Source organism: Cherax quadricarinatus, chromosome 45 (assembly GCF_038502225.1).
Source record: "Cherax quadricarinatus isolate ZL_2023a chromosome 45, ASM3850222v1, whole genome shotgun sequence".
NCBI classification, from domain to species: Eukaryota; Metazoa; Arthropoda; class Malacostraca; order Decapoda; family Parastacidae; genus Cherax; species Cherax quadricarinatus.
In genome coordinates this window covers 10,571,489-10,597,918 of record NC_091336.1, presented here as the reverse complement: position 1 = coordinate 10,597,918, position 26,430 = coordinate 10,571,489, and the positions used below count along the sequence as shown (strand labels likewise).

The 26,430-nt window shown below is 40.5% G+C and overlaps 1 protein-coding gene across 5 annotated transcripts in view; it reads right to left on the bottom strand.

The window, feature by feature from the left end:
* The window catches only part of LOC128694850 (serine-rich adhesin for platelets), a 161,531-nt gene that overhangs the window by 51,803 nt on the left and 83,298 nt on the right, over nt 1–26,430 (bottom strand). For all 5 annotated transcript variants that reach the window (XM_053785187.2, XM_053785186.2, XM_053785190.2 and 2 more), the window contains exon 3: nt 1,813–1,921. In XM_053785187.2, the coding sequence (XP_053641162.1) occupies nt 1,813–1,921 (109 nt within the window). The remainder of the gene's footprint in view (nt 1–1,812; nt 1,922–26,430) is intronic.

Genomic DNA, 26,430 nt, shown 5'->3' with positions numbered 1-26,430 from the left:
AGTATTAAGGATTGTGCTAAATTCTCAGCTACAGTGAAAGTTCATGGAAAATTGATGATGTCTAAAGCTGCTATGAAATTATTATGTGGATATAACAAATTACTTGTTCTGAACATTATGGAAATACTTAAGTGCTTGTATTAAATGTAACAATAAACTCGATACCGTACTGTATGCCTGCGAGTCAGAAAATACTACAGTATGTATTTAAAGATCTAACGGATAAATAATGACAACTTCCAGCATAAGAAACTTTCAGTGATATCTGAGGCTGCTTTGATAAACATGAGCAGAATGCTATGCATAGTCTTAAAATGATTGGTTAGCTAAGCTGCGAACACTGGTGTTTCATTATCTGTTAATGGTTTTGGGGATCATCACCCCCTTCAGCCAAATCTTGGACCAGGACTCTTAAATTGGAAAGGAAATATTAAAGAAATAAGAACTATTAAGAAACACACAAGGAAGTTAAATGGGTAAGTGCTTACTAAATGTAAACAGATGGTGGCAAGATTTACCAACCATCTTACATATTTATAATACAAGAAAAGAACTGCAATCCTTCTGGAGTGCAAAACTACTAAAATGCTTTGATTTACACTTTTAGGATAACAGTTATTCCTTGGATAGTTGATGTCTACCAATATACTACTGTACCTTGAAAGTTAATTTGATATCCAAGATACAAAATTCTCACAAATCCCACATGTTAAAGCCAGGAACAAGTACCATTCTGCCTTGGCTTTTTTATCAAGTAAACCTGTCAGTAATATGGCTGGGTCTCCATGAAATAATTTACCAATATGTTTAGGTTCCAGTACAATATGCCCAGGTCATGGGAAGAACTTAAAAATTCTCTTGCTTTCTGTAGTGCCAGTGGCTTACAGTTATGGTATTAGACTTTTACTTATTGGTCCTGAGACACTGTAGAGTATCATAATTGCATTTATTTATCTTCACTGAAATCAGAGCCTGCAGTCAATGTTTCACACGTGATTTCTCACTTTCTCATGACCTGGATACACACCTGACCAAGCTTAGATTATGCCATCTAATTCCAAAATTCATACAAGTGCACCAGATACAACATGATCAGGTTCAAAGAGACACAAGCTGAACAATATGCAAGCACTAAAATTTAAATTTCAGATCACACAAATGTAACACGATGAAGGGGAAGAAATCAAAAGCAGAACTACTCAAGAGAAAATTGTACGTGTTCTTGCAAAATGTGCCAAATCAGCCAGGTTGTGGTGGTTAAGCAGGCCTATGGGCTGGTGGCAGTAACAGCCTGGTTGATTAGGCAGTCAACAGGCAAGTGTGGGATCATGCCAGGCTGCTACAGTAGAACTTTCAAAACCATCATAGCTATGTATCCCACTACTTAAGCATGCTGAGCACTACACATCATTAGACAGCTGTAACCAAAACTTTTTTTACCAAGTCAACTAAATTGTAATAGGCTGAACGGCTATTAATATTACTATATTCATTAAGAGGTGCTAATACCACATGGGCCATACACTGCCTAAGACCCACTATTGCTGCATATTACATTTTGCACAACTGAAAATTATAATTCAGTTGTCACGTAATATTTGTTTCTACACATTCCTGTCAGTGTAAAATGGTTTAACAATTCTATTACCACTACTGCTTCTTCTTTTACTATTGTTACTATTACTACAGCAGCACTGTATGACCCTGGTGGTTAAGCACTTAGTTTTGATTATAATACTACTACAACAACAATATAATAATTATAATAAACTAGTGTATTCACTGGTTGGAAGCATTATGAGATAGACTAACCTTGATTTCATTGAGGTTAAGAACAGGAAGGTACTGCTGCCGGGTATATGTCTTGCTCCAGTCAATGGGTAAGATGTTACCAAAGTTACCTGTGATCGTCCACCACATCCTGAAACAAAGTCATTGGTTTAATATTGTCTCCTTCAATGTATACAAATAAATAATTATTTGACAGCAAGCAATAAATTATAACTGTGTTTCATCAGCTGTAATTGCTCACATACATATAATAACAATATTAATAATAATAATAATAATAATAATAATAATAAATAATAATAATCTTTATTTCTACAAATACAGGTACAAGGTATACAGGCCTAGCTTGACATCAGTAAAATACTACTATATAGATTATAATTATTATAATCATGGGGGAGTGCTAAACCCGTAGGATTATACAGCGCATGTGGGGGAGGGGATGAAAGGTATTCAGGCTCAATTCAGGGAACCGGAGCACAGATCCAATTCCCTAGATCAGGAGCCCTTCACCAGCGTCAAGGAATATCCCTTGAGGGAACTATGTAGAAAACCCCTTGTTATGCAGAGCATAGCAAGGGGCTTTCAATTTTGTCCCCAGGATTTGACCCACACCAGTTGACTAACACCCAAGTACTGTACCTATTTTACTGATAGGTGAAGGACAACAGGTCCCTTAAGGAAACACGTCCAACTGTTTCCATCCGTACCGGTGATCGACCCCTGGACCTCAGTGTGTAAGCTGAGTACGCTATCAATTTTTTTTATAGTCGATATTCAATGGCACCAACTGTGACCCTAATGTCCCATCCCACAGTCCCAGAAGCTTTCACGTTGTATCTTATTATCATAGCCCTCAAAGCTATATACAGTAGAGAAGTATGACCTTTGTTGGTTTAGCGCTTAACCCGTAAACGGTCCAAGCAGATCTACGTTCACATGTGTAGTGCTACAAAAGTAGATCTACGTTTTTTTTTTACAATTTTCAAATATAACAAAAAAAAGTAGATCAAAGTTTTTTTACACATTTTCAAATGTAAAAAACAAAAAGATGATCTACTTTTTTTTACATACTTTCAAATGTTGAAAAAACGTATATACATGCATACGTTTGGACTGTTTATGGGTTAATTATTATAATCATGGGGGAGCACTAAACCCGTAGGATTATAAGCGCTTAGTTATGATTACAATAATAATATATACAGTAGAATATAAAGCCAAGGCGAGTCTTTATGAATGACTGCCAATGAATATACAGTGGACCCCCGGTTAACGAACTTTTTTCATTCCAGTAGTAAGTTCAGGTGCCAGTACTGACCGAATTTTTTCCCATAAGGAATATTGTGAAGTAGATTAGTCCATTTCAGACCCCCAAACATACACGTACAATCGCACTTACATAAATACACTTACATAATTGGTCGCTTTTGGAGGTGATCGTTAAGCGGGGGTCCACTGTACATGAAGAATTGATGGGGACTCAAAATGTTGTCCATGGCTGTAGTAGGTCCAATGTTGAAACCACTCAACCACAGAGCATACGACAGGATTGTTTTACAACCAGGATTTCTGTGACAGGGTTGTATTGTGACACTGAGACCCCAAATGTCTCATCCCACAACTCCAGAAGCTTTCATGGTACATCTATTCAATGACTACATTCATGGTCTACATGCATGCACCACAGTTTAAGACCCCACCCAGTCTTGCTTATTTATCAACAGTCGTTGTAATGACACACCTGAGTTTATGGATTATATGGCTTTGGGGGAAAAAGGGGTATGGGAATAGATGCACTATGAAAGCTTTGGGGTTAAGGAATGAGGCAGTAGGATCACAGCTGGTACCGCTCATACAACCGTCACACAGAAATGCTGATTGTAAAATATTGGGACTATAAGCTCTGACCCCTCTGTGGCTGAGTGGTCACAGCGTTGGACCTGCTACATGGACCACGGTTCAAGTCCCCGTCATTCTTCTGTTTACTTAAAGTTGTTCATTACTAGTTATCATGAGTGCATACTTACATGTTCACTCAAAACGAATGGGGTAGCCCAATACTGCCTTTTTGACGGTATGTTCGTTCAGGATGAGTGGCACTGCCCAAAATGCCCTGGCATGCTAGTGGCTTTCTTTGTACCCATCAACACGCTTTATATGCATTCACACATTGAAAACTATGCAAAGAAATAAAATTGTTTATTGTATCTTCATGTTAAATACAAAAATACAAGGCCATGTGAGAAACTAATAGTCTTATTAGTTGCTAATGTGTCCTTTTACCTAATATAATGTCAATAATTCTATCAATATTTTTACATAGTATCTTCCTGATGCTCAATACTCAGCAATCTTCGCTAAACATTAGAGCAAAAAACGTGTCTTCCTGGTAAATGATGCAGGTGTATCTGCATCAAGGGTACGCTCACTGGCCTTCACTAGTCATTCTGAACCATCGCTAATTATTACACTATGTAACAAAATTTCACTTTTGTCATGTTCCTGGAAAATAAGCATCATTTCCCAATTCTTTATAACTAAACAAATTAAAAAAAATCTGATCCCAGAACTTTGGTCTTGTGGTCAGGAACTTCTGGAACACTTTCAAGAAAGACTGATGTAAAACTATTATGTTCTAGGGTTTTGCTTGGCAAATATAAAAACAGAGGCCCACAAACCAGCAGTCAGTTCAGCTCTGGCTGCCTGAGAAGACACATCAGTAAAAGTGAAACGGCATCAAGAAGCTGCAGTCGTTCTCCAGATGCATTCTGCTACATATGTGGTCAGTTCACTAGGACAAAAGCAAAGAAGTTATCTGTAACAGCATCTAAAAAAATGTGTGAAGCTTACAAAGCATATTTTGGCATGCCAGTTGGGGACCAAGACAAGACCTGGGCACCTCATGTTGCTTGTGAGCATTGTAAGAAAACAGTGGAAGGTAAGTCATTAGTTATATGAAGAGTAAAATCTTCAATAGGAACATTTTTTAAATGAAATGTATGTAACAAACTAATTCTTTTGTTCTTTCACGGGATGGTATAGAGGAGTAAAAAGAGCCATGAAGTTTACTGTTCCTAGAATATGGTGTGAACCCACTGATCACTCAACCCCTACTTCTGCCTGGTGGATCCTTCCAAACCCCGAACTGGGAAAAATGCACCTGCTATTTCTTATCAGACCTCCCCTCTTCTATTGCACTAGTACCACACAGTGCTGATCTTCCTGTACCTACACCTCCAGAAAGAAGTCAACCGTCAGAAGACGAAAGCAGCAAATCAGAAAATGAAGAGCACAATGAACAACATTATAATCTCACAGATGCAGCTGTTTGGAGGAATCCTTACTACCCAAACCAGACCTTAATGACCTTATCAGAGATTTTGGTTTGACAGAGTCAAATGCTGAGCTTTTGATTTCAAGGCTCGAGGAGTGGGACTTGGTGGATGAAAGTGTGCAAGTGACAAACCAAAGAAAACATCACCAACATTTCTCAAGCTTCTTCACTAATGAAGACAGTTTGATGCAATTTGAATTGCATGCAATCCAACTGAGTGGAGATTCTTCATTGACAGCTCATCCAGAAGCCTAAAAGCAAGTATCCATCTCTTCCCTTGGCTCATTCAGTGCATCTTAAGGAGGACTACAACAGCATCAAATTTCTACTGGAAGCTTTGAACTATGATAAGTATGGCTGGTAGGTTATTGGAAACTTCAAAATGGTGGCATTTTTGATGGGACTCCAAGGAGGTTTTGCCAAGTTTCCCTGTTATCTCTATCATTGGGATAGTAGAGACAGAGCAGCACATTACCAGAGGATACACTGGCCTCAAAGGACTGAGTTCTCAGTAGGAAGACAATATCAAACATAAACCATTGGTGGATCCTCCAAAGATTCTGTTCCCTCCATTGCGCATCAAACTAGGGTTAATGAAACAATTTGTTGCAGCTCTTGACAAAGTCTTCAGCCTTCAGGTATCTTCAAGTATCTATCAGAGGCAAAGGTGAAGGGTGGCATCTTCACTAGACCACAAGTTAGGAAAATCATGAAGTGCTCAGAATTTCCAAAGAAGCTCACAGAGAAGGAAGAGGAAGCCTGGGAGAGTTTTGTTGCTGTAGCACAGGGCTTTCTGGGCAACAACAGGGCTGACAATTATGTGGAACTTGTTGAGACCTTGGTAGAAAGCTATGGTTAAATGGGCTGTAGGATATCCCTTAAGGTCCATATCCTTGATGCTCATCTTGACAATTTCAAGGAGAATATGGGAGCATACTCAGAGGAGCAAGGGGAGCACTTCCACCAAGATATCAGGTACTGTATCTTATAATGAAAACATGATGGGAGACTACATCTGGGGGCTTAAACAAGAAAGTGATTTGTTGCATGCTCGCCAATCTAGAAAAACTGCTCATTTTGAACTTTGTAAATATGTTTCAGAAAGTTTAAAGTAAAATTTGTGTATATTTTATTTATGTAAATTTTATTCATTTTTATGTTTTTGTTTTACAGCCAAAACTAGCAAAAAATCTCGAAATTTTGCCATTTTTTTTTTTTGGTCAAAAATTCATCCAGTAAGCCACAAAAGCAAAGTTTAAAAGGAATAATGGGAATTTTCTATTGTTTTGCAATAAAAGGAGTTGGAAAATAACACTTGCCAGGAACAAAAATTGTGTTAAACAGTGTTATTATTATAATCAAAGAAAGCGCTACACCAAACCATTGTTATTTATAGTCCCAGCAACTTTTTCTATACCTAGATTAACAATGATATGCTCTGCCCAGGTGAGATATGAAGCCAGCATTGAAGGTACCTACGAAAGCACTAGAGGGAAATGGGCAGTGGCCACACCAAGGAGGAGGGGGACAACGAGCTGAAACCCTAAAATAGGAATAATAATAGTAACTCAGTTTCAAAACAAGTCCCCTTGTCCCCCTTCACACTATATTGCCACCCCTAATCTCCTCTGCATAGAAATTCTGGAGCCGTCCCTGGGAATGGAGAGAGTGGATCATCAATGAACTTGTTAACCCTTTCTCCTTATAGTATGCACTCACCTTAATTAAGAGTGCCCAATAATGAAACCAATCCCACGAGTCATACTGATGACGCAATTTGTTACCTCTGTGAGACAATTTTGTGATCCAAGAAGTATAGAAACAGTCTTCGAGGCAGGTATTTACGTTGATTTGGTCAAAATTGTCTTATATGAATGCCACTGCTACTAAGGTATGTAGGATGTGCTCTTAATTTTTACTGCATTATTATTATTTCTCGAAGGGAAAACATAGGAATATTCCTTTTACGTCCCTTCAGCTGAGTAGAGGGTGACCAGGCCTAGATCGCACAGTGACCAAGCCCCATTATTATTATTATACTGAATAAGACACATACGAAGTAGCTACTTAGTTATCTTTATTGTGGAGACGTCTTGCCAAGCGGTGGTTTTATCAGTCCAATACAAATAATAAATGGTGGTAAACATGAAGAGGCAATTTGAGGCGATCAGTTCCTCAGCCTTGAAAGGTGTTCAGTCCCCCAGTTATCAAAATTATGGAACTGAACACCTGTCAAGACAGACTGAACACCTCAAATTACCTCTTCAGGTATTCCAATGTTTATTTTCTGTATATGATAAAGCCACTGGTTGGCGTGACGTCTCCACAATAAAGGTAACCAGTTGTCTTATTCAACAAAAAAGGCTAGTGAAGTAGGGAGTGGCAGGAGCTTGTAAGCAGATGAGAAGAGCCAGAAGGTGTGACTGGCCACAAACACTAACTCTAGACCAACATTACCATAACGAGCGGTAATGAACTGTCGGGAGTGTCTTCCTGGACGAAACAGCAGTGACGGTCGTTGCCTACACATGCATAATTCAACCCTCCAGACCAGGATCCCTCCTCAATGGTTCACCTTTAAATTCGCTTTTGTAGACAGACCTGGTTCTCGTTGAGCCTGTAACGTTTTTTTTTTTTACAGAACCTCAGCAATAGGCCCTCCAGTTGTATACATTATTTTTACTGCATGAAATAAAATATCTTCCATCACAGACTAATTCCAAAGCCATTGTACCATGTTTCACTGTAAATGGCTACCTTGATGCTAGTGAAAGGCTCTTGAAGGAAAGAGTTCCAGCTATCCTCCCCTTTATTGGATCAGACATCATTACCTCTCATACCCAGGTGCTGTATGACCCTTTGGGGTTTAGTGCTTCACTACGAATATTAGTTGCAATAATTTTTTTCCAGACCCCACTTTGGTTTATCTTGTATTTTCATAACGTTTATATATCCAGACAAATTTAGAAAATCTTGCGAAACTTTTAGTGTCATAGCGTGACAACTTCGCTGTTCATATGATAATCATAACCAAGCTAAACCCGCAAGGGTCATACAGCGGTACTCACCTATTTGTACTCACCTATTTGTGGTTGCAGGGGTCGAGTCATAGCTCCTGGCCCCGCCTCTTCGCTGATTGCTAATAGGTCCTCTCTCTCTCCCTGCCCCATGAGCTTTATCATACCTCGCCTTAAAACTATGTATGGTTCCCGCCTCCACTACGTCACTTTCTAGGCTATTCCACGGTCTGACTACTCTATGATTGAAGAAATACTTCCTAACATCCCTTTGATTCATCTGAGTCTTCAACTTCCAATTGTGACCTCTTGTGTCTGTGTCCCCTCTCTGGAACATCCCGTCTTTGTCCACCTTGTCTATTCTGCGCAGTATTTTATATGTCGTTATCATGTCTCCCCTGACCCTCCTGTCCTCCAGTGTCGTCAGGTGGTGCACGGTAGGGTGTGCTAAATGGTGTAATATGATTGATCAGAGTCGCTGCTCATAACACCTGGGAAGAGAAAGAACAAGAAAAGGTACTTTTTATGTTGTGCATCCATCTGTCACCGTCAGTGGTGTGGAAATTAGAATGGGTGACACCATTCAAACTTACGCACTTTACTTAGGGCAGTATAAAAGACTGCTTTCTTACTCTTCAGCCAATGGATTATCTAAATGATTAAGACTCGTGTGAGGAAGCACCAGTCATGTCTCCTGACGAATGAAATAACAAGCATCAGCTTTACACAGATCGATGTTATGAATCTGAGCACTCGCCACTTTCAAACCTATTTCTTCTTCAAGACTGAGGGACTGGTCATCTCATATCTACACATCACTACTACTGCTGTCTATATTGTACTTCAACTGAAGAAGCCTACTGAGCAGGCGAAATACATCAACAAAAAAATGTACCCAACCGTTGCACATGCGTCTTACTCATCCATTTGTGGGTATTGTATAACATTAATAAAATTACCTACTTAATGTATTTAAGTAAACAGCACGTCATCACTGTCTAACAATGTACTCTATGAAGATAATATGCAGAAAAATCTTTTATTGGCATGTTTCACTCAGGGTAGAACTTTTCAAGTCATAATAAAGCTCCATCATCAGCACCATGTTGTCTTAATAAAAGTTTTTTGTACAAATTGTTGTAGTTTAACTCTTAGTTTTGATTATAATTGTCCATATACCCATATCTGTACAATGTACTGAACTAGCAAACCAACGAGAGAAAAAGAGAAAGGTAAATATATTAGTAAGTGTAAAACCTGGGAATGACAGAGCTAATCTTCAGAAAAAGTCTAGCGCAAACTTAAATGTTAAGCTATAAAGAATTACATACTGCACATCTTTACAACCAAATATTTGTTACTAATGTGGAAAATACTGTATATAATTTCCAGAAATTCAGTATTTATATGTAAATAGATGGCCATACTGTATTTAATAATATTTGTCATAGAAAACGGAAAGTCTGCGTCTGCGCAGACGAGACTCACCATCTTGGTTTTGAATTGGATACATCGTTAGTGTAATGGGAAGGAATTTTCGTGCTCTTGAGGTTAAAATTGGGCTGACACCCCCCAAATAGGAGGCGAAACTGTTAGACATGCATTCCTGCATAACTTGAGATATCAGACGACTGGACAAGACAGCTCCAGGAACCTCAGATAAGCTCTCTAGATTTGTGTATAATTCTGGCCAGCATTATTTTCATAGATTTAGTTAGAGTGAGGTTTTCTGAGTATGATACACATTAATCTAGAGTCAAATTGGTGAGTGATATTAAGATATATTTTCCTTCTGTTATGTAATTGTGTAATATAACCATTTATTATTTTTAATATACAGTCCACAAATTTATATATTTACCAGTATTCCTGGTGTATGTATATTTCATTTAATTAATAGGTCCAGAGCAACTTGTGGATATGACATTGTTAGGTATCGAAGGGGGACATTTTTTGCGACCTAGGTGTCCCAAATTCCTACATTTCTAACTGATAAATAATAATTATCTTTTCATTTACTGTTATGTACATGATTATACATACAGATAAATGCAATTTTCCACAACTGTTATCTCGCTACAAGTTAAACCAATTGTTCTACTATAACGCCTAGTATGTTAATGCATGAGGTTATTATTAAAATTGTTCATTACATGAATAATAAGTAGTTCCAACTTGAAAAGATTTACATCTAATAAAAACAAATGCACAAATATTACTAGCTATAAGCTAAATTATTTTTTCATAAATAAGGTGAGGGCATTTGGTTAAAATTTATTGTGGCATTAATGGGATTCTATAAATGTATTGGCAGTATTCCCCGTCTAATGATTGTCCGTGTACTCACCAATTTGAGTTAGTGGGGGGGGGGGACGAATTAGCTCCTGGTCCCACTTCTTAACTATACTGATTGGTATTATGATTCCTGTTTTCTTGGGTATTATCATACCTACTCTTGAAACTGTGTATAGTTATAAATCATACCTACTCTTGAAACTGTGTATAGTTATAAATCATACCTACTCTTGAAACTGTAATTATGTCAAGACTTATCATTTAACTCGTTCCACTTGACTACCGCTAAGACTGAAGAAATATTTCATAAAAATCCTTTCGTCTACTCGTCATTTCAAGAAAGGTGCACTTCGATGAGTTCACCGTGTGTTCATGGCGCTCCTAATTTTTTTTCATTAAGTTTATCCTTCACTTCCTTCAGCATCTTTCACTCCAAACCTATTACTATTCCTACCACTACACTTCCTCCTGCTCATTCTCTCCCACGCCTGCAGCGGTTCAGCTGATGGTAGAAGCCTCTCTCTCTCCTCCGTTACAACCATCCCTCACAAATACCACAACCATCTCCCCTGCACACACACGAGGGCCCCTACGCTAGGTCACAACTTCCGTCTCCGGTAGAAACTAGCGTGAGTCGTGCTAATTATCATGTTCATTATGGGATAACCACTACAACATACCTGTACACTCGTCACGCCACCATTATTTTTTCAAACACACCCTGACTAGCTTTAGCGGTTACTAAAATACACTATTATTGAAATACAAATAAAAATCGACTATGGAATACAGTTTCTCCATGAGAAGCCTGTTAATAAATAACCTTATTTTTATCTTGTTAATGTGTTATTGTGTCTTATTCATCAACTTGTCGGTATTGTATACCATCAATAATATGTCATATATTTTTATAATTTATCAGAAAGCGTCTACACTTTATAACATTTCCAGGAACGCCATATATTGTGTTCACCCCAGAGTAAACATCCTAGTTAGTGTCTACTGGACAATCCAGGCTCAGCAAGAAAGGTGTTTGTTACCTTGTCCCTGAGTATGTCACCTCTGTACCTGTACTTTTGTGTGTACACACACACAAGGGGACACAGTTGGAAGCTGAAGACACAGATGAATCACAGGGATGTTAGGAAGTATTTCTTCAGCCACAGAGTAGTCAGTAAGTGGAATAGTTTGGGAAGCGATGTAGTGGAGGCAGGATCCATACATAGCTTTAAGCAGAGGTATGATAAAGCTCACGGCTCAGGGAGAGTGACCTAGTAGCGATCAGTGAAGAGGCGGGGCCAGGAGCTCGGACTCGACCCCCGCAACCTCAACTAGGTGAATACACACATTTTTACAAACTAAAATAAAAACTCTTATGAATACATATGATGACAAGGAAATCTTACAAACCTCTACTTACATTCAGTATACATTTATTCAACAGTTTTTAGTTGTAATAGTTTTTACTCCTGTAACATTTTCTTGCCAATTTAGGATGCCTAGTCTGAGACCGGGTATCCATGGCGACAATCGCCAGAATCATTACATATTATTATATAACTATCTGCTAGATGCTGAAAAGGTTATGCAAAGGCAGATCTGCAACTAATCACAAATATGACACGAATGGAAACTAAATATACTTGCTAGTTATTACTTATTAAAAAAAATTAATTGGTAGATGATCAGAAGTTACTAACATAGTCTACTTCAAACATTTACTAATAGAAAGTAGTAATTATCAGTGCAATTGGGAAATGAACAGTGAACGAGAGGGAAGGAGGGAGAGGGGAAGGGAATGTAAGAAGGATCAACAAGACTATATGTGGAGTTTCCGTAAAAGGTTCAGGTGGAAGCTGCCGGCACGCAATTTCTTTCTTACTCAGAGAGAGACAGACAGACAAAGAGGAAGAGAGGGGCTATCTAGATAGAGAGGAAATTGGCACGTAGCATTACACCACTACCCCCCACCCTCCCATCAGATAATCAGCAAAAAATTATAAGAGTAGGGTAGGAGCAACCTCCCTGCCATCCCTGGTCTTGTTATTGTGGCCTCCGCAGACCTGCTATCATGGTACCTGCACTGACCTGTTACATTGGTACCCGCAGTGATCTGTTATCCTGGACCTTCGTGTTCATCCCCGTCAGGTAGTTTTATGGAAACTATCCTTTATTTCTAGTTATTTACGACGCTAACATATGCTGCAGAGAATGAACTCGCAAAATGTTTGATTAAGAGCATTCGCTGTTCTATGCGCACGTCCGTGTTTTAATGTTGAGGAAAAACTTGCTACAATCTGATAGTTAAAGGATACACATTTTTTTCCTTGTATGTCCATATATAATTAATGTTACCTAAGCAGTGATGTCATCCATATAGGATTGGTATTACCAGCTGCGCAGTGAGTGGCGCAAATAAACTGAGCAGTGAGACACACCGGAGCAGTGAGATATACATCATAGCAATGAGACACACTGCGTCCCTGCAGTGACAATGGCCGGGGAGACTGGGCGGGCTCACATCAGCCACCTTCATGAATGGCGGATGGCTTCATCAGTGGGGTCCCGGGCCAAGCCTGTAAATGCTTCCTCTTCGGTGTGGTCATGTGGAGGAAGGAAGGCTAGGCTGCTGCAACATCCTAAGCTGTATAACACACATAAGTTTAGCGTCTTCTTGTGATATTATTATTATTTCTACTACTACTACAATTCTACACGGAAGTTTCCCCATTCACTAAGCGCTCCTTGAGAGCTGCCACAAGACTTTGATAACTACCTAAGAAACATTTTTCTCTCCTACAGGCGGTAAAGAGAAAGAAGAAAAAAGAAGGATGTTAAAAAAAGAGGAAGAAAACAACAAAGAAGAAGGAGGAGAACTAGAAATGAAAATAATATGGCATATGTTTAATAAATGTTTTTGTTTCTAATACAACGCCATCCCAAATCTATAATAATGGGCAGACAGTCCGCCCATTGGACTCCGTCCGGCCAGCAGTACAAGTCTTATTAATCAAGACTTGATCCACCAGGAGGCCTGCTCTGTGACCTTTAGGTACAGGTATAACGTTAGAAGAGCGGCATGGATCGTGATGTATGTGACGGTGTGTGAAGGAAGCTGCTGCTGCAAGTTTCGTCGCTTACACTTCCCGACCAACATAAACCTTTAGAAAATACTACCCTCTCTCTTGAGTTGTGACGTCAGTCACCTACCTCTGAGCGACCAACTCGCAGCCACCCCTTGTGAGCGTGTAGTCGCCTAGATGTGGTGACAAGTGTCGATTCTAGAATCCTGATCCCGCTTCTTAAGTTTCATAGGTCTACATTCCTCGTTTCTGGATTCTATGGACCTACCATATAGCTGGGTATTAAGTGGGCCACATCTGTTTTTATTACACTTCCCTAGTACTATGAAAAATTACTTCTTAACATCAGACTCGTCTGGGTTTTTTGGTTTCACATTTACTTCCTCTTCAGGTTCCCGCATTTAGAGCTACTAATTCCTCTAATTATATTTTATGTGTAATTACTCCTTCCCTAGTTCTCGTTTGCAAATTCGTCAGTTTCAATTATTTTACTCTCACAGGGCATACCATTCACCTCTGGGACACGTCTGGTTCCAAACATATGGATCTTATTAAACCTCAGGACACCCATTATCTGGTGGGGGCTCCATGCCGTTGCTGCATATTCTACGATGCGCCTAACATCGAGGCTCCTGAAGGTTGAGGTTCGCTGGCTGGCTCGCAAAGGCCGGCGGAATCATCTGACTTCTGTGCTCCTTTTACGGTATGTTCATGAAGTTTACTCCTCGAGACTTTATTGATTGCGGCTGCTTCTTTCCCATTCTATACTAGTAACTCCTGTCTCTCCTCGCCTTTCCGAACTGCATGACCTTGCAGTTATTCGGATTTAACTCCAGCAGCTACTTGTTTAAAACTCCTGTAAGGTGTCTTAAGTCTCCCTGACCTCTCCCGTTAGTAAATTCGTATAATTCTTAATATTTTCGCATCGGCTATAAACGGATACACATAGGATTCAACCCCATCTGATAGATCTTTATATACATCAGTAATATTAGTGGACTCAACACTGATCCTTGGCTGACCCTACTTGTTACCCTTGGCCCATTCTGGTAATTTCTCTCGTAGTATCACTGTCTTGTGTCTTTCATGTATTCCTTGATCTAGTAACACCAAGCAGGAGCACTCCCTAGTGCTCCTGGTTGGTGTTCCAGCTTATGAATCAGTCTCTGGTCGTGTGTGTAGTCAGTAATACTGCTTCTTTCTAGTGTGTATCTTTCTGGCTCAAACAGCTTCCTGGTGTGTATACGATCTCACTAATGTCTCCTGCTCCTGTATACGCTCACCACATATATTTGTTAGCCAGAATATAAACCTTTGTCTGAGATGTTCTCGCTAGACCAGTACTGCTCCAAGCACTCCCTCCCGTCATCCACCAGTGTAACGGCGCTGACAAAACACAATGCCTTAAAGTCATTTACGACCAAACAATAATCCTATTATATATTATTATAGATCTAATAGCCCATTAATTTTCTGAGTTGAATTAACACAAAAGTAATCAAAACACAGCTAACAGTGTGCTGTAAATACTCAAGAACATTACTGATCTTATTCATCAACCTAACATTGTGAAACCGATAGGGAAAATTCCGTAGACTACTCTTCCAGGACTACTCTACTAATTCTTCTTCTTTAATTGATACATGGGACAAATTCTATGGCAAACGTGATAGGTATGCAACGGATGGGGTACATCTCTCTGGGACCTGAGTGATTGCATTAGCCAACTCGATTGAGGGGGCCATTGCTGACTTGTCTAGGACTTTAAACTGATAGATTATAGAGGTATGGGTGTGTGTGGGAAACAATCAGGCTGCAGTACTAGGGTTGAAAACAACAGATATCACCAGGATACCCCAGGGATATATTTAAAAGAAATATTCAAGAAAAGTTGCTAGTAAAGGCAAAGCAACTGATCAACAAAGAGATACAGTAGAGGGCAGCGACTGACTAGCTCCCTTAAAGCTTACTGTGTAAAGTAAAAGGACACAAGTGCAACTAACGTGACATTTTATTGTGGCAACGTTTCGCTCTCCAGGAGGTTTGTCAAGCCGCTACGACTTGATAAAGGTCCTGGAGAGCGAAACGTTGCCACAATAAAATGTCACATTAGTTGCACTTGTGTTCTTTTACTTTACATATTGTCGGTAATTCTACCAACATTTTTACAAAGTTTAGTATACAAATAGTAGGAGTCTACGAAAAAAGATAAATGAACTAAGATTACTTTCAAGTGCAGGTATTATAGATATTATTGCTATAACGGAGACCTGGTTCAACCTCAAAGATAGAGAAATGCCTTCTGACTGCAACATACAGGGTTATAAACTCTTCCACACTGATAGGGTCAACAGGAAGGGTGGTGGAGTGGCGATGTAGTCAGAGATAATTTAAACTGTTGTATTAGACAAGATATAAGATTAGAAACATAGGACAGAATCTGCTTGGCTACAGTTTCTCGAGAGGTCATGAAAAATTAATTTTGGGTGTGATTTATAGGCCCCCGAAACCTTGATAGGGAGTGTAGTAAGCTGCTATGGAACGAAAATCATAAGGCGACTAGATATGAAAATGTGTTAATGGGAGATTTTAACTTTAGACTAATTGATTGGAACAATGTCACAGGAAATCCTGAGTCTAGTGACTTTCTTGATGCGGTTCAGGATTGCTTTTTAAACAGTTTGTAACAGTACTAGAGGAAACAACCTACTTGACTTAGGTCTTGCTAACAAAGAATCACTATAATCTTGAGGTTCATGATGAGCTTGGGGAAAGAGATCACAAATCACTTAGTTTCAATATGTTATGGAATTACCCAAATAAATGCAATCCTCTGTCCCAGACTTCCACTTGACCGATTTCATGGGACTGAGAAATTACCTGGGTGGGCTGCATTGGAATGACCTGAGTATGGGTTAGGTAGCTGATGATGGTTGCCAATATGATGTTTTTCAGAGCATAGTTCTAGCTGCCCAGAAATTAGATCTAACAAAAATGACCCCAAATGGATAAACAATAGATTAAAACATCTCATTGGTCAAAAGAGGGGCATATACAGGCGTATCAAAAAAGGGAATAAGCAGTTAAGAAATCAATATATTCAGTTAAAGAATTAAATAAAAAGGGAATAAGAAAAGCAAAAAAAGCATTATAAGGCTAAAGTCGCAAAGGATTCGAAGACTAACCCAAAAGGGTTCTTTCAGGTATATAGAAGTAAGATTAGGGACACGATATGCCCATTTACGAGTAACTCAGGTCAGATCACTGACAGTGATAAGGATGTGTGTGAAATTTTCAACAATTATTTCCTCCCAGTTTTTACTCAGGAAGATACTAGCGAAATTCCAGAAGTAATAAATTATGAAGAATAAGACGATAATAAACTAGGCACGATTGGAGTAACTAGTGACATGGTCCTCAGACAAATAGAGAAATTAAAACCTAACAAATCCCCAGGCCCTGATGAACTGTTTGCTGGGTTTTAAAGGGATATAAAGAGGAACTTAGTAAACCTTTGGCTAATCTTTTCAACATATCACTGCAAACTGGCAGAGTGACAGACAAGTGGAAAATGGCAAATGCAATACCTATTTACAAAGCAGGAGACAGGTCCTTAGCTTCGAACTTTAGACCTATAAGCCTTACCTCCATAGTGGGGAAACTTATGGAATCAATAATTGAAGATTGAGACACTTAAGGAGGAATTGAGGGTATCAAAGATAGAGATACGGCGATTGACGGAGGAAAACGAGGATTCATAGTAGTCCTCCTGTTGCAAGTCGTCAGGTCAAGAAGGGAACCTGGGCAGTGGCTGCACAGCATGGAACGAAGTTGAAGATCAAGAAGACAAATGAAGAGGTAGAAACGATGAAGAAGAAAGACTGCTGTGGAAACTGTTGTGGAAACAGACCACATTCTCCGTGCTACCCGACGAATGTGAGTCGACTACTGGGAACATCACGACAAACGACACCAAAGTAAAAACATTGTTGTTGTTGGGGATAGCCAGGTTAGGTATATGGATAGGGCCTTTTGCTTGAAAGATAGGAGTAGGGGACAGAGGGTTTGCTTTCCTGGGGCTGAGATGGAGGATATTGTTAGCCGGCTTGACATCATGAACGGTAATGGGAATAAACCTATTATCTGCCTCAGTGCTGGAGGCAATAATGTAGGCAAGCGTAGAAGTGAGGACTAGTTAGAAGGTACAGGACAGCAATAGACATAATTAGGAAGAAGGGAGGGTCCCCTGTTATATGTGGCATTTTGCCAAGAAGGAGTGTTGGAAATGAATCGTTGTCCAGAGCAATTGGTATTAATTGTTGGCTGGACAAACGCTGTAAGGATAATGCAGTACCATTCATTGACAACTGGGACCATTTCTATGGCCGAAATGACATGCATGCTAGGGATGGGGTTCACTTATCCAGGGCAGGTGTGAGTTTTCTTGCTAGCACAGTTGAAGGTATTGTTAGGACTTTAAACTAGGATTAGTTAGAGGTATGGGTTTAGAAATGAAAAATAATGAGTATGGATATATGGATTTAGGCTTTGATATTATGAAACTTGATAATAATAGTCATGGAGTAATGCTGGGTAATGATAATTACAGAAATTGTGTAAAAGCAAAGGTGAATAGGAAAAATGTTCAGAAAAAAATGACTATTTTATGCTAACAGTCGAAGTGCAAGAAATAAGATAAATGAATAACGTTTGGTAGCGTGTGCTGGGAACTTTGATGTCATTGCAATAACTGAAATATGGTATGATTTAAAGAGCCGGGATATGACTGCTGGGGAATCCCGCCTACCAGTGACTTTGCACTCGTCTGCCACACGTCCCTACATAAGCGCCAGAATATCTACAACCACGGTGCTCTCCACACCAACTCCAAGGCTGAGGGACTGATTACCTCATCGTTTGTATATAGTTCTACTGTCTTCTAATTATGTCCTAGAATCTGTATTGATAAAGCCACTGGATGGCGAAACGTCTACAATAAAGATAACCAGATGTTGCACAAGTGTCTTAACTTTCATTAGACACATGTGCAACACTTGGGTATCTTTATTGAGGAAACGTTTCGCCACACAGTGGCTTCATCAGTGCATACAAAGGAGAATGTTGAAGAACAGGAGGAGTTTGAGGTAATCAGTCCTTCAGTCTTGAGTCGATGTAATCAGTCCATCAATCTTGAAAAGAGTGAGGACTGATTAGCTGGGTGGAATAGGAAAGTCAAGTGAATCGTCATTTTCCTGCGCAAGCCATCGATCTCTTAGTAAATTCGTAAGACAGGAACGCCCCTCCGTAAAACCGTGTTGAGATTCATTAATCAATTTATGCCTTTCAAGATGGCTACGAACTGCCTCGGCAATTATTGATTCGATAAATGGTTTTGAAAACCGACAAGTTGAAGATCGAGACACTTATGCAATATATGAGAATCTTCGTCCAACCTTTGGACGAAGACCTACTTACACTAGTGGATGGTTCCACTGTGATCCCGCCTCCTCCTGCTTCGACTGGCTCTATGCTGTGCTTTGGTTTAGAAAAACACATAAGCAAACACTAGGACATATTTATTAGAAAACGTTTCGGTCCTGAGACCGAAACTTTTTTTCTAAACCAACTTGTCGGTATTTATTAATAATAAATACCGACAAGTTGGTTTAGAAAAAAAGTTTCGGTCTCAGGACCGAAACGTTTTCTAATAAATATGTCCTAGTGTTTGCTTATGTGTTTTTCTAAACCAAAGCACAGCATAGAGCCAGTCGAAGCAGGAGGAGGCGGGATCACAGTGGAACCATCCACTAGTGTAAGTAGGTCTTCGTCCAAAGGTTGGACGAAGATTCTCATATATTGCATAAGTGTCTCGATCTTCAACTTGTCGGTTTTCAAAACCATTTATCGAATCAATAATTGCCGAGGCAGTTCGTAGCTGTACTCTCTACAAGAGTGATGGACTGAACACATCGATTCGAGGCTGAGAGACTGATTACCTCAAACTCCTCCTCTCCTTACACCTTTCTGCTTTGTACTGGACTGATTAAGCCACTGTGTGGAGAAAAGTTTCTTCAATAAAGATTCCCAAATGTTGGTTCCGTAAGTTTCCCCACTATGAAGGTAAGGCTTATTGGTCTGTAGTTCGAAGCTAAGGACCTGTCTCCAGCTTTGTAAACAGGTATTACATTTGCCATTTTCCAATTGTCTGTCACTCTGCCAGTTTGCAGTGATATGTTGAAAAGATTAGCCAAAGGCTTACTAAGTTCCTCTTTATATTCCTTTAAAACCCTTGTAAACAGTTCATCAAGGCCTGGGGATTTGTTAGGTTTTAATTTCTCTATTCGTCTGAGGACCATGTCACTAATTACCCCAATCGTGCATAGTTTATTATCGCCCTGTTCTACATAATTTATTATTTCTGGATTTTCTCTAGTATATTCCTGAGTAAAATTGAGAGGAAGTAAGTGTCGAAAAGTTCACACATATCCTTATCAGTGTCAGTGATCTTACTTCTATATACCTGAAAGAACCCTCTTGGGTTAGTCTTCGAATCCCTTGCAACTTTAGCCTTATAATCCTCTTTTTTTTTTGCTTTTATTCCCTTTTTTCTCTTTAATTGAATATACTGATTTCTTAACTGCCCATCCCCTCTTTTGATACACTTTATATGCCTCTCTTTTGATCAATGAAATGTTTAAATCTATTGTTTATCTATTTGGGATCATTTTTGTTAGATCTAATTTCCCTACTCAGAACATAAGATGTCTGGGCAGCTAGAACTATGCTCAGAAAAACGTCATATTGGCAACAATCACCACCTTCCTGACCCATACTCAGGTCATTCCAATTCAGCCCACCCATGTAATTTCTCAGTCCCATGAAATCGGTCAAGAGGAAGTTTGGGACAGCAACTTGATTGCAGTTATCTGGGTAATTCCATGATATATTACAACTAAGTGATTTGTGATCTTTCCCCAAGCTCATCATGAACCTCAAGATTATTTAGTGATTCTTTGTTGGCAAGAACCAAGTCAAGCAGGTTGTTTCCTCTAGTTGGTACTGTCACAAACAGTTTTAAAAAGTAATCTTGAACCGTATCAAGAAAGTCACTAGACTCAAGATTTCCTGTCACATTGTTCCAATCACTCTAAAGTTAAGATCTCCCATTAACACAACATTTTCATATCTAGATGCCTTATGATTTTTGTCCCATAGCCGCTTACTGCACTCCCTATCAAGTTTGGGGGGGCCCATAAATCACACCCAAAATTAATTTTTCATGACCCATCGAGAAACTGTAGCCAGACAGATTCTGTGTCCGATGTTTCTAATCTTATATCTTGTCTAATACAACAATTTAAATTATCTCTGACATACATCGCCACTCCACCACCCTTCCTGCTGACCCTATCAGTGTGGAAGAGTTTATAACCCTGTATGTTGCACACAGAAGGTATTTCTCTAACTTTCAGGTTGAACCATGTCTCTGTTATAGCAATAATATCTATATTACCTACATTTGCAAGTAATCTTAGCTCATCTATCTTATTTCCTAGACTCCTGCTTTACTAGCAACTTTTTTTGAATATTTTCTTTTAAATATATCCCTGGGGTATCCTGGTGATATCTGTTGTTTTCAACCCTAGTACTGCAGCCTGATTGTTTCCCACACACACCCATACCTCTATAATCTATCAGTTTAAAGTCCTAGACAAGTCAGCAATGGCCCCCTCAATCGAGTTGGCTAATGCAATCACGCAGGTCCCAGAGAGATGTACCCCATGATCACGAAATCGTAATGACACGATTGCAAACAAACCATACCACCGGCGGAGTTTTGAGACTCTGATATTGGGTTCTAATCCCGCCCGTGGTATGGTTTAGATGTACCCCATCCGTTGCATACCTATCACGTTTGCCACAGAGTACGTCCCAGTTATCAAATAAAGAAAAATAATTAGTAGAGTAGTCCTGGAACAGTCTACGGAGTTTTCCCTATCAGTTTCACAATTAATATTAGGTCAATAAATAAGATCAATAATATTCTTGAGCATTCACAGCACTCTGTTAGCTGTGTTTTGATTACTTTTGTGTTAATTCAACTCAAAAAATTAATGGGCTATTAGATCTATAATATATAATAGGATTATTGTTTGGTCGTAAATGACTTTAAAACAATGTGTTTTGTCAGCGCCGTTACACTGGTGGATGACGGGAGTGCTTGGAGCAGTACTGGTAAAGCGAGAACATCTCAGACAAAGGTTTATATTCTGGCTAACAAATATATGTGGTGAGCGTATACAGGAGCAGGAGACGACATTAGTGAGATCGTATACATACCAGGAAGCTGTTTGAGCCAGAAAGATACACACTAGCAAGAAGCAGTATTACTGACTACACACACGACTAGAGACTGATTCATAAGCTGGAACACCAAGCAGGAGCACTAGGGAGTGTCCTCTCGTTACTAGATCAAGGAATAGATGAAAAACACAAGACAGTGATACTACGAGAGAAATTACCAGAATGGGCCAATGGTAACAAGTAGGGTCAGCCAAGGATCAGTGTTGAGTCCACTAATATTACTGTTGTATATAAAGATCTATCAGATGGGGTTGAATTCCTATGTGTATCCGTTTATAGCCGATGCGAAAATATTAAGAATTATACGAATTTAGTAACGGGAGAAGTCAGGGAGACTTAAGACACCTTACAGGAGTTTTAAACAAGTAGCTGCTGGAGTTCAATCCGAATAACTGCCGTTCGGGAAAGGTGAGGAGAGACAGGAGTTACTAGTATAGAAGGGGAAAGAAGCAGCCGCAATCAATAAAGTCTCTAGGAGTAAACTTCATGAACATACCGTAAAAGGAGCACAGAAGTCAGATGATTCCGCCGGCCTTTGCGAGCCAGCCAGCGAACCTCAGCTTTCAGGAGCCTCGACAAGAATTCTTTAGGGCTTAACGTATGTTAGGCGCATCGTAGAATATGCAGCAACGGCATGGAGCCCCCACCAGATAATGGGTGTCCTGAGGTTTAATAAGATCCATATGTTTGGAACCAGACGTGTCCCAGAGGTGAATGGTATGCCCTGTGAGAGTACGATAATTGAAACTGACTAATTTGCAAACGAGAACTAGGGAAGGAGTAATTACACATAAAATATAATTAGAGGAATTAGTAGCTCTAAATGCGGGAACCTGAAGAGGAAGTAAATGTGAAACCGAAAAGCCCAGACGAGTCTGATGTTAAGAAGTGCTTTTTCATAGTACTAGGGAAGTGTATTAAAAACAGATGTGGCCCACTTAATACCCAGCTATATGGTAGGTCCAGAGAATCCATGTACCACCAGTTCCCCTGTCTTCAAGAGTGAACTTGACATGTTCTTCCAGACTGCTCCTGCTCCGCCAGGCTGTCGTGATTACCTTAGACCGTATGCTGCTAGCTCAGATAACCTACTTGCTCAGACCAGCAAATAGGAGGCCTAGTTCGGAATCGAGCCGGATCGAGGGAGGGGGGCGGTGACCCCTGGAGCAAACAGGTAAATACCACCCAGCACAGCCGCCACAAGACACACATCGTGACCACCGTCTCACAGCGCTTTTTCCTTTGTCTTTCCTTACGTGGCGTAATATAACTGAGTACGAATACAGTGGGGTGATTTACTATCTCCATATCTTAGTACCACGCTCCACAGATCCTACACGACCCTCACCCCTACACACAATTCTCCGACCAACATTACCTAACATCTCAACTCCACACTTCCAAACGCCTCACTTAGAACATCGAACATTCCTGCGCCACACGCCCAAAGAAGAGAAAACAATAATTATCGTCAAAGCTTTTATTCCGCTAGAGCAGGAGTTACTTTTCAGGTGGCCTTTCTCCCGCAGAGGAAATGAAGTTTACAGAGAACTGAAGCCACAGGGTGATGGTGAGAGGTTTCAAGACTGGTCAAGGTTGACGAGTTGGATCCCACAAGGATCAGTACTTAGTAGATCCTATGTACTACAGTTTGCGAAGTGCGTGACTGATAATAAAAGCCTATAACTGGACGGGGCAAGAATAGAGCTCCAAGGCGCAAACCTGGCCAGGCAAGTGACTCAGGGAGTGAAAGAGTAGAATTCGAACAGTACAGTCTGGGAGAGATGCTACAGATTTCATACAAGGATCCTGGAGTATGAATCTCCATATATATGTTGAAGTTAGGTTATATTGTATGTATTATATTCATGGAAAGCGCTAAACCTATAACTGGAGGCCAGAAGCCAGCAATGACAGTTGATAAAGCTGCAGAGGCAGGGCTGGCACGCACCAATAATAAGAACACGTACACATCATCATTGTTGTATACTATGTAATTTAATATTAGCGTTGGTTGGAAACTTTCAACACCGTTATTATAAAGACAGTCACTTAAGGATCTTATTTACCTGACGATCATTGTCGCTCAGCAGTTAAATTTATTGTTGTATTTGGTCATAATTATGCTTCAGTGACTATTAAGTAATAGGCTGGATAAAAATTAGTATGACAACGAAACTATATATATAGTATATATATATATATATATATATATATATATATATATATATATATATATATATATATATATATATATACTGTGTGTGTGTGTGTGTGTGTGTGTGTGTGTGTGTGTGTGTGTGTGTGTGTGTGTGTGTGTGTGTGTGTGTGTGTGTGTGTGTGTGTGTGAAATCTATTTATTTATTTATTAAAATATGTGAATAGCAAAAATCTTAAAAAAAAAAAAGCTGAAACAAATATTCAAATAAAAATTTAAATAACTTCAGGTGTGTATAATGTACAATGAAGTTAAAATATTTGTACAAGTCTCAGTAGTAGTAACCAGTTACCAGTAACCACTGTGCCAGTTGACTCACGACCAACCGTCTCTGCCTGAGTCACTGTCTATTCATATTGAGCTGACCTGGCATTATTCAAAGACCCTCAGACCCTCTCACATATGGGTACGGGCGGCCAGTTAGTCAGTGTTACGAGTGTGAGCAAGGAGATAGGTACGGCTGCAAGGGCGTTACACACATTATCTGTAATTATACGTACTACCAGCCTACGTGAGTATTTCTTACCTAATCCACGTGTCGAACTCCCACACAAGTATTCATCATATTTCCCGTCTTATTTTTTTTTTCACTTGATACACTGAGAGAACATAAGACTGTAGACAGTGTTATCAAGTTTAAACATTATGACGAGTTGTTACATCAGCAGCCAAGAGAACAACACTGACTCAACCAGCCACCCTGCCACAGTGCAAGACATTTACCAAGTTTCCGTTTCCCTCATGTGACGCTACGTTAATACCTCCTTGATGGTTGTTGTCTCCTGACCTTACTACCTACATAAAGAGCATGTCAGCAGCACTTAGTGTTCCCAGGCAGTTACACAACCAGCTTACACACACCTTAAACGTGGTATAGCAGTTGTTGAGTATTACACAACATAGTGTAGCCACACGCTATTGGTGTCTCCACAGTTTAACGTCAATACACCAGTGTAGCGACATACTACACGTGTTCCCACAATGTCACTAACAATTTAATATATATACAATATGGATGTATGTAATGAAAAAAGCGAGATTGTTGGTATGAGTTTCTTAAATAACCTCCGAACTAATAAAGTATGAGTGGAAAGCAGCGGCGAGTGGAATGTAGAGGTGAGTGGAATGCAGCGGTGAGTGGGAAGCAGCAGTGACATGCAGCGGTGAGTGGAATGTAGAGGTGAGTGGAATGCAGCAGTGACATGCAGCGATGAGTGGAATGCAGCAGACATGCAGCGGTGGGTGGAATGTAGAGGTGAGTGACATGCAGCGGTGGGTGGAATGTAGAGGTGAGTGACATGCAGATGTGAGTGGAATACAGCAGTGACATGCAGCGGTGAGTGGAATGCAGCAGTGACATGCAGTGATTGGAATGCAGCGGTGAGTGGCATGCAGTGGTGAGTGGCATGCAGTGGTGAGTGGCATGCAGCGGTGAGTGGCATGCAGCGGTGAGTGGCATGCAGCGGCGAGTGGAATGTAGCGGTGAGTGGCATGCAGTGGTGAGTGGCATGCAGTGGTGAGTGGCATGCAGTGGTAAGCGGAATGCAGTGAGTGGAATGCAGACAAGCGGTGAGTGGCATGCAGTGGTCAGTGGCATGCAGTGGTGAGTGGCATGCAGCAGTGAGTGGCATGCAGCGGTGAGTGGCATGCAGTGATGAGTGACATGCAGTGGTGAGTGGCATGCAGTGGTGAGTAGCATGCAGCGGTGAGTGGCATGCAGTGGTGAGTGGCATGCAGTGGTGAGTGGCATGCAGCGGTGAGTGGCATGCAGCGGTGAGTGGCATGCAGCGGCGAGTGGAATGCAGCGGTGACTGGCATGCAGCGGTGAGTGTAATGCAGCGGTGAGTGGCATGCAGTGGTGAGTGGCATGCAGTGGTGAGTGGCATGCAGTGGTAAGCGGAATGCAGTGAGTGGAATGCAGACAAGCGGTGAGTGGCATGCAGTGGTCAGTGGCATGCAGTGGTGAGTGGCATGCAGCAGTGAGTGGCATGCAGCGGTGAGTGGCATGCAGTGATGAGTGACATGCAGTGGTGAGTGGCATGCAGTGGTGAGTAGCATGCAGCGGTGAGTGGCATGCAGTGGTGAGTGGCATGCAGCGGTGAGTGGCATGCAGTGGTGAGTGGCATGCAGCGGTGAGTGGCATGCAGCGGTGAGTGGCATGCAGTGGTGAGTGGCATGCAGTGGTGAGTGGCATGCAGTGGTGAGTGGCATGCAGCGGTGAGTGGCATGCAGTGGTGAGTGGCATGCAGTGGTGAGTGGCATGCAGCGGTGAGTGGCATGCAGCGGTGAGTGGCATGCAGTGGTGAGTGGCATGCAGTGGTGAGT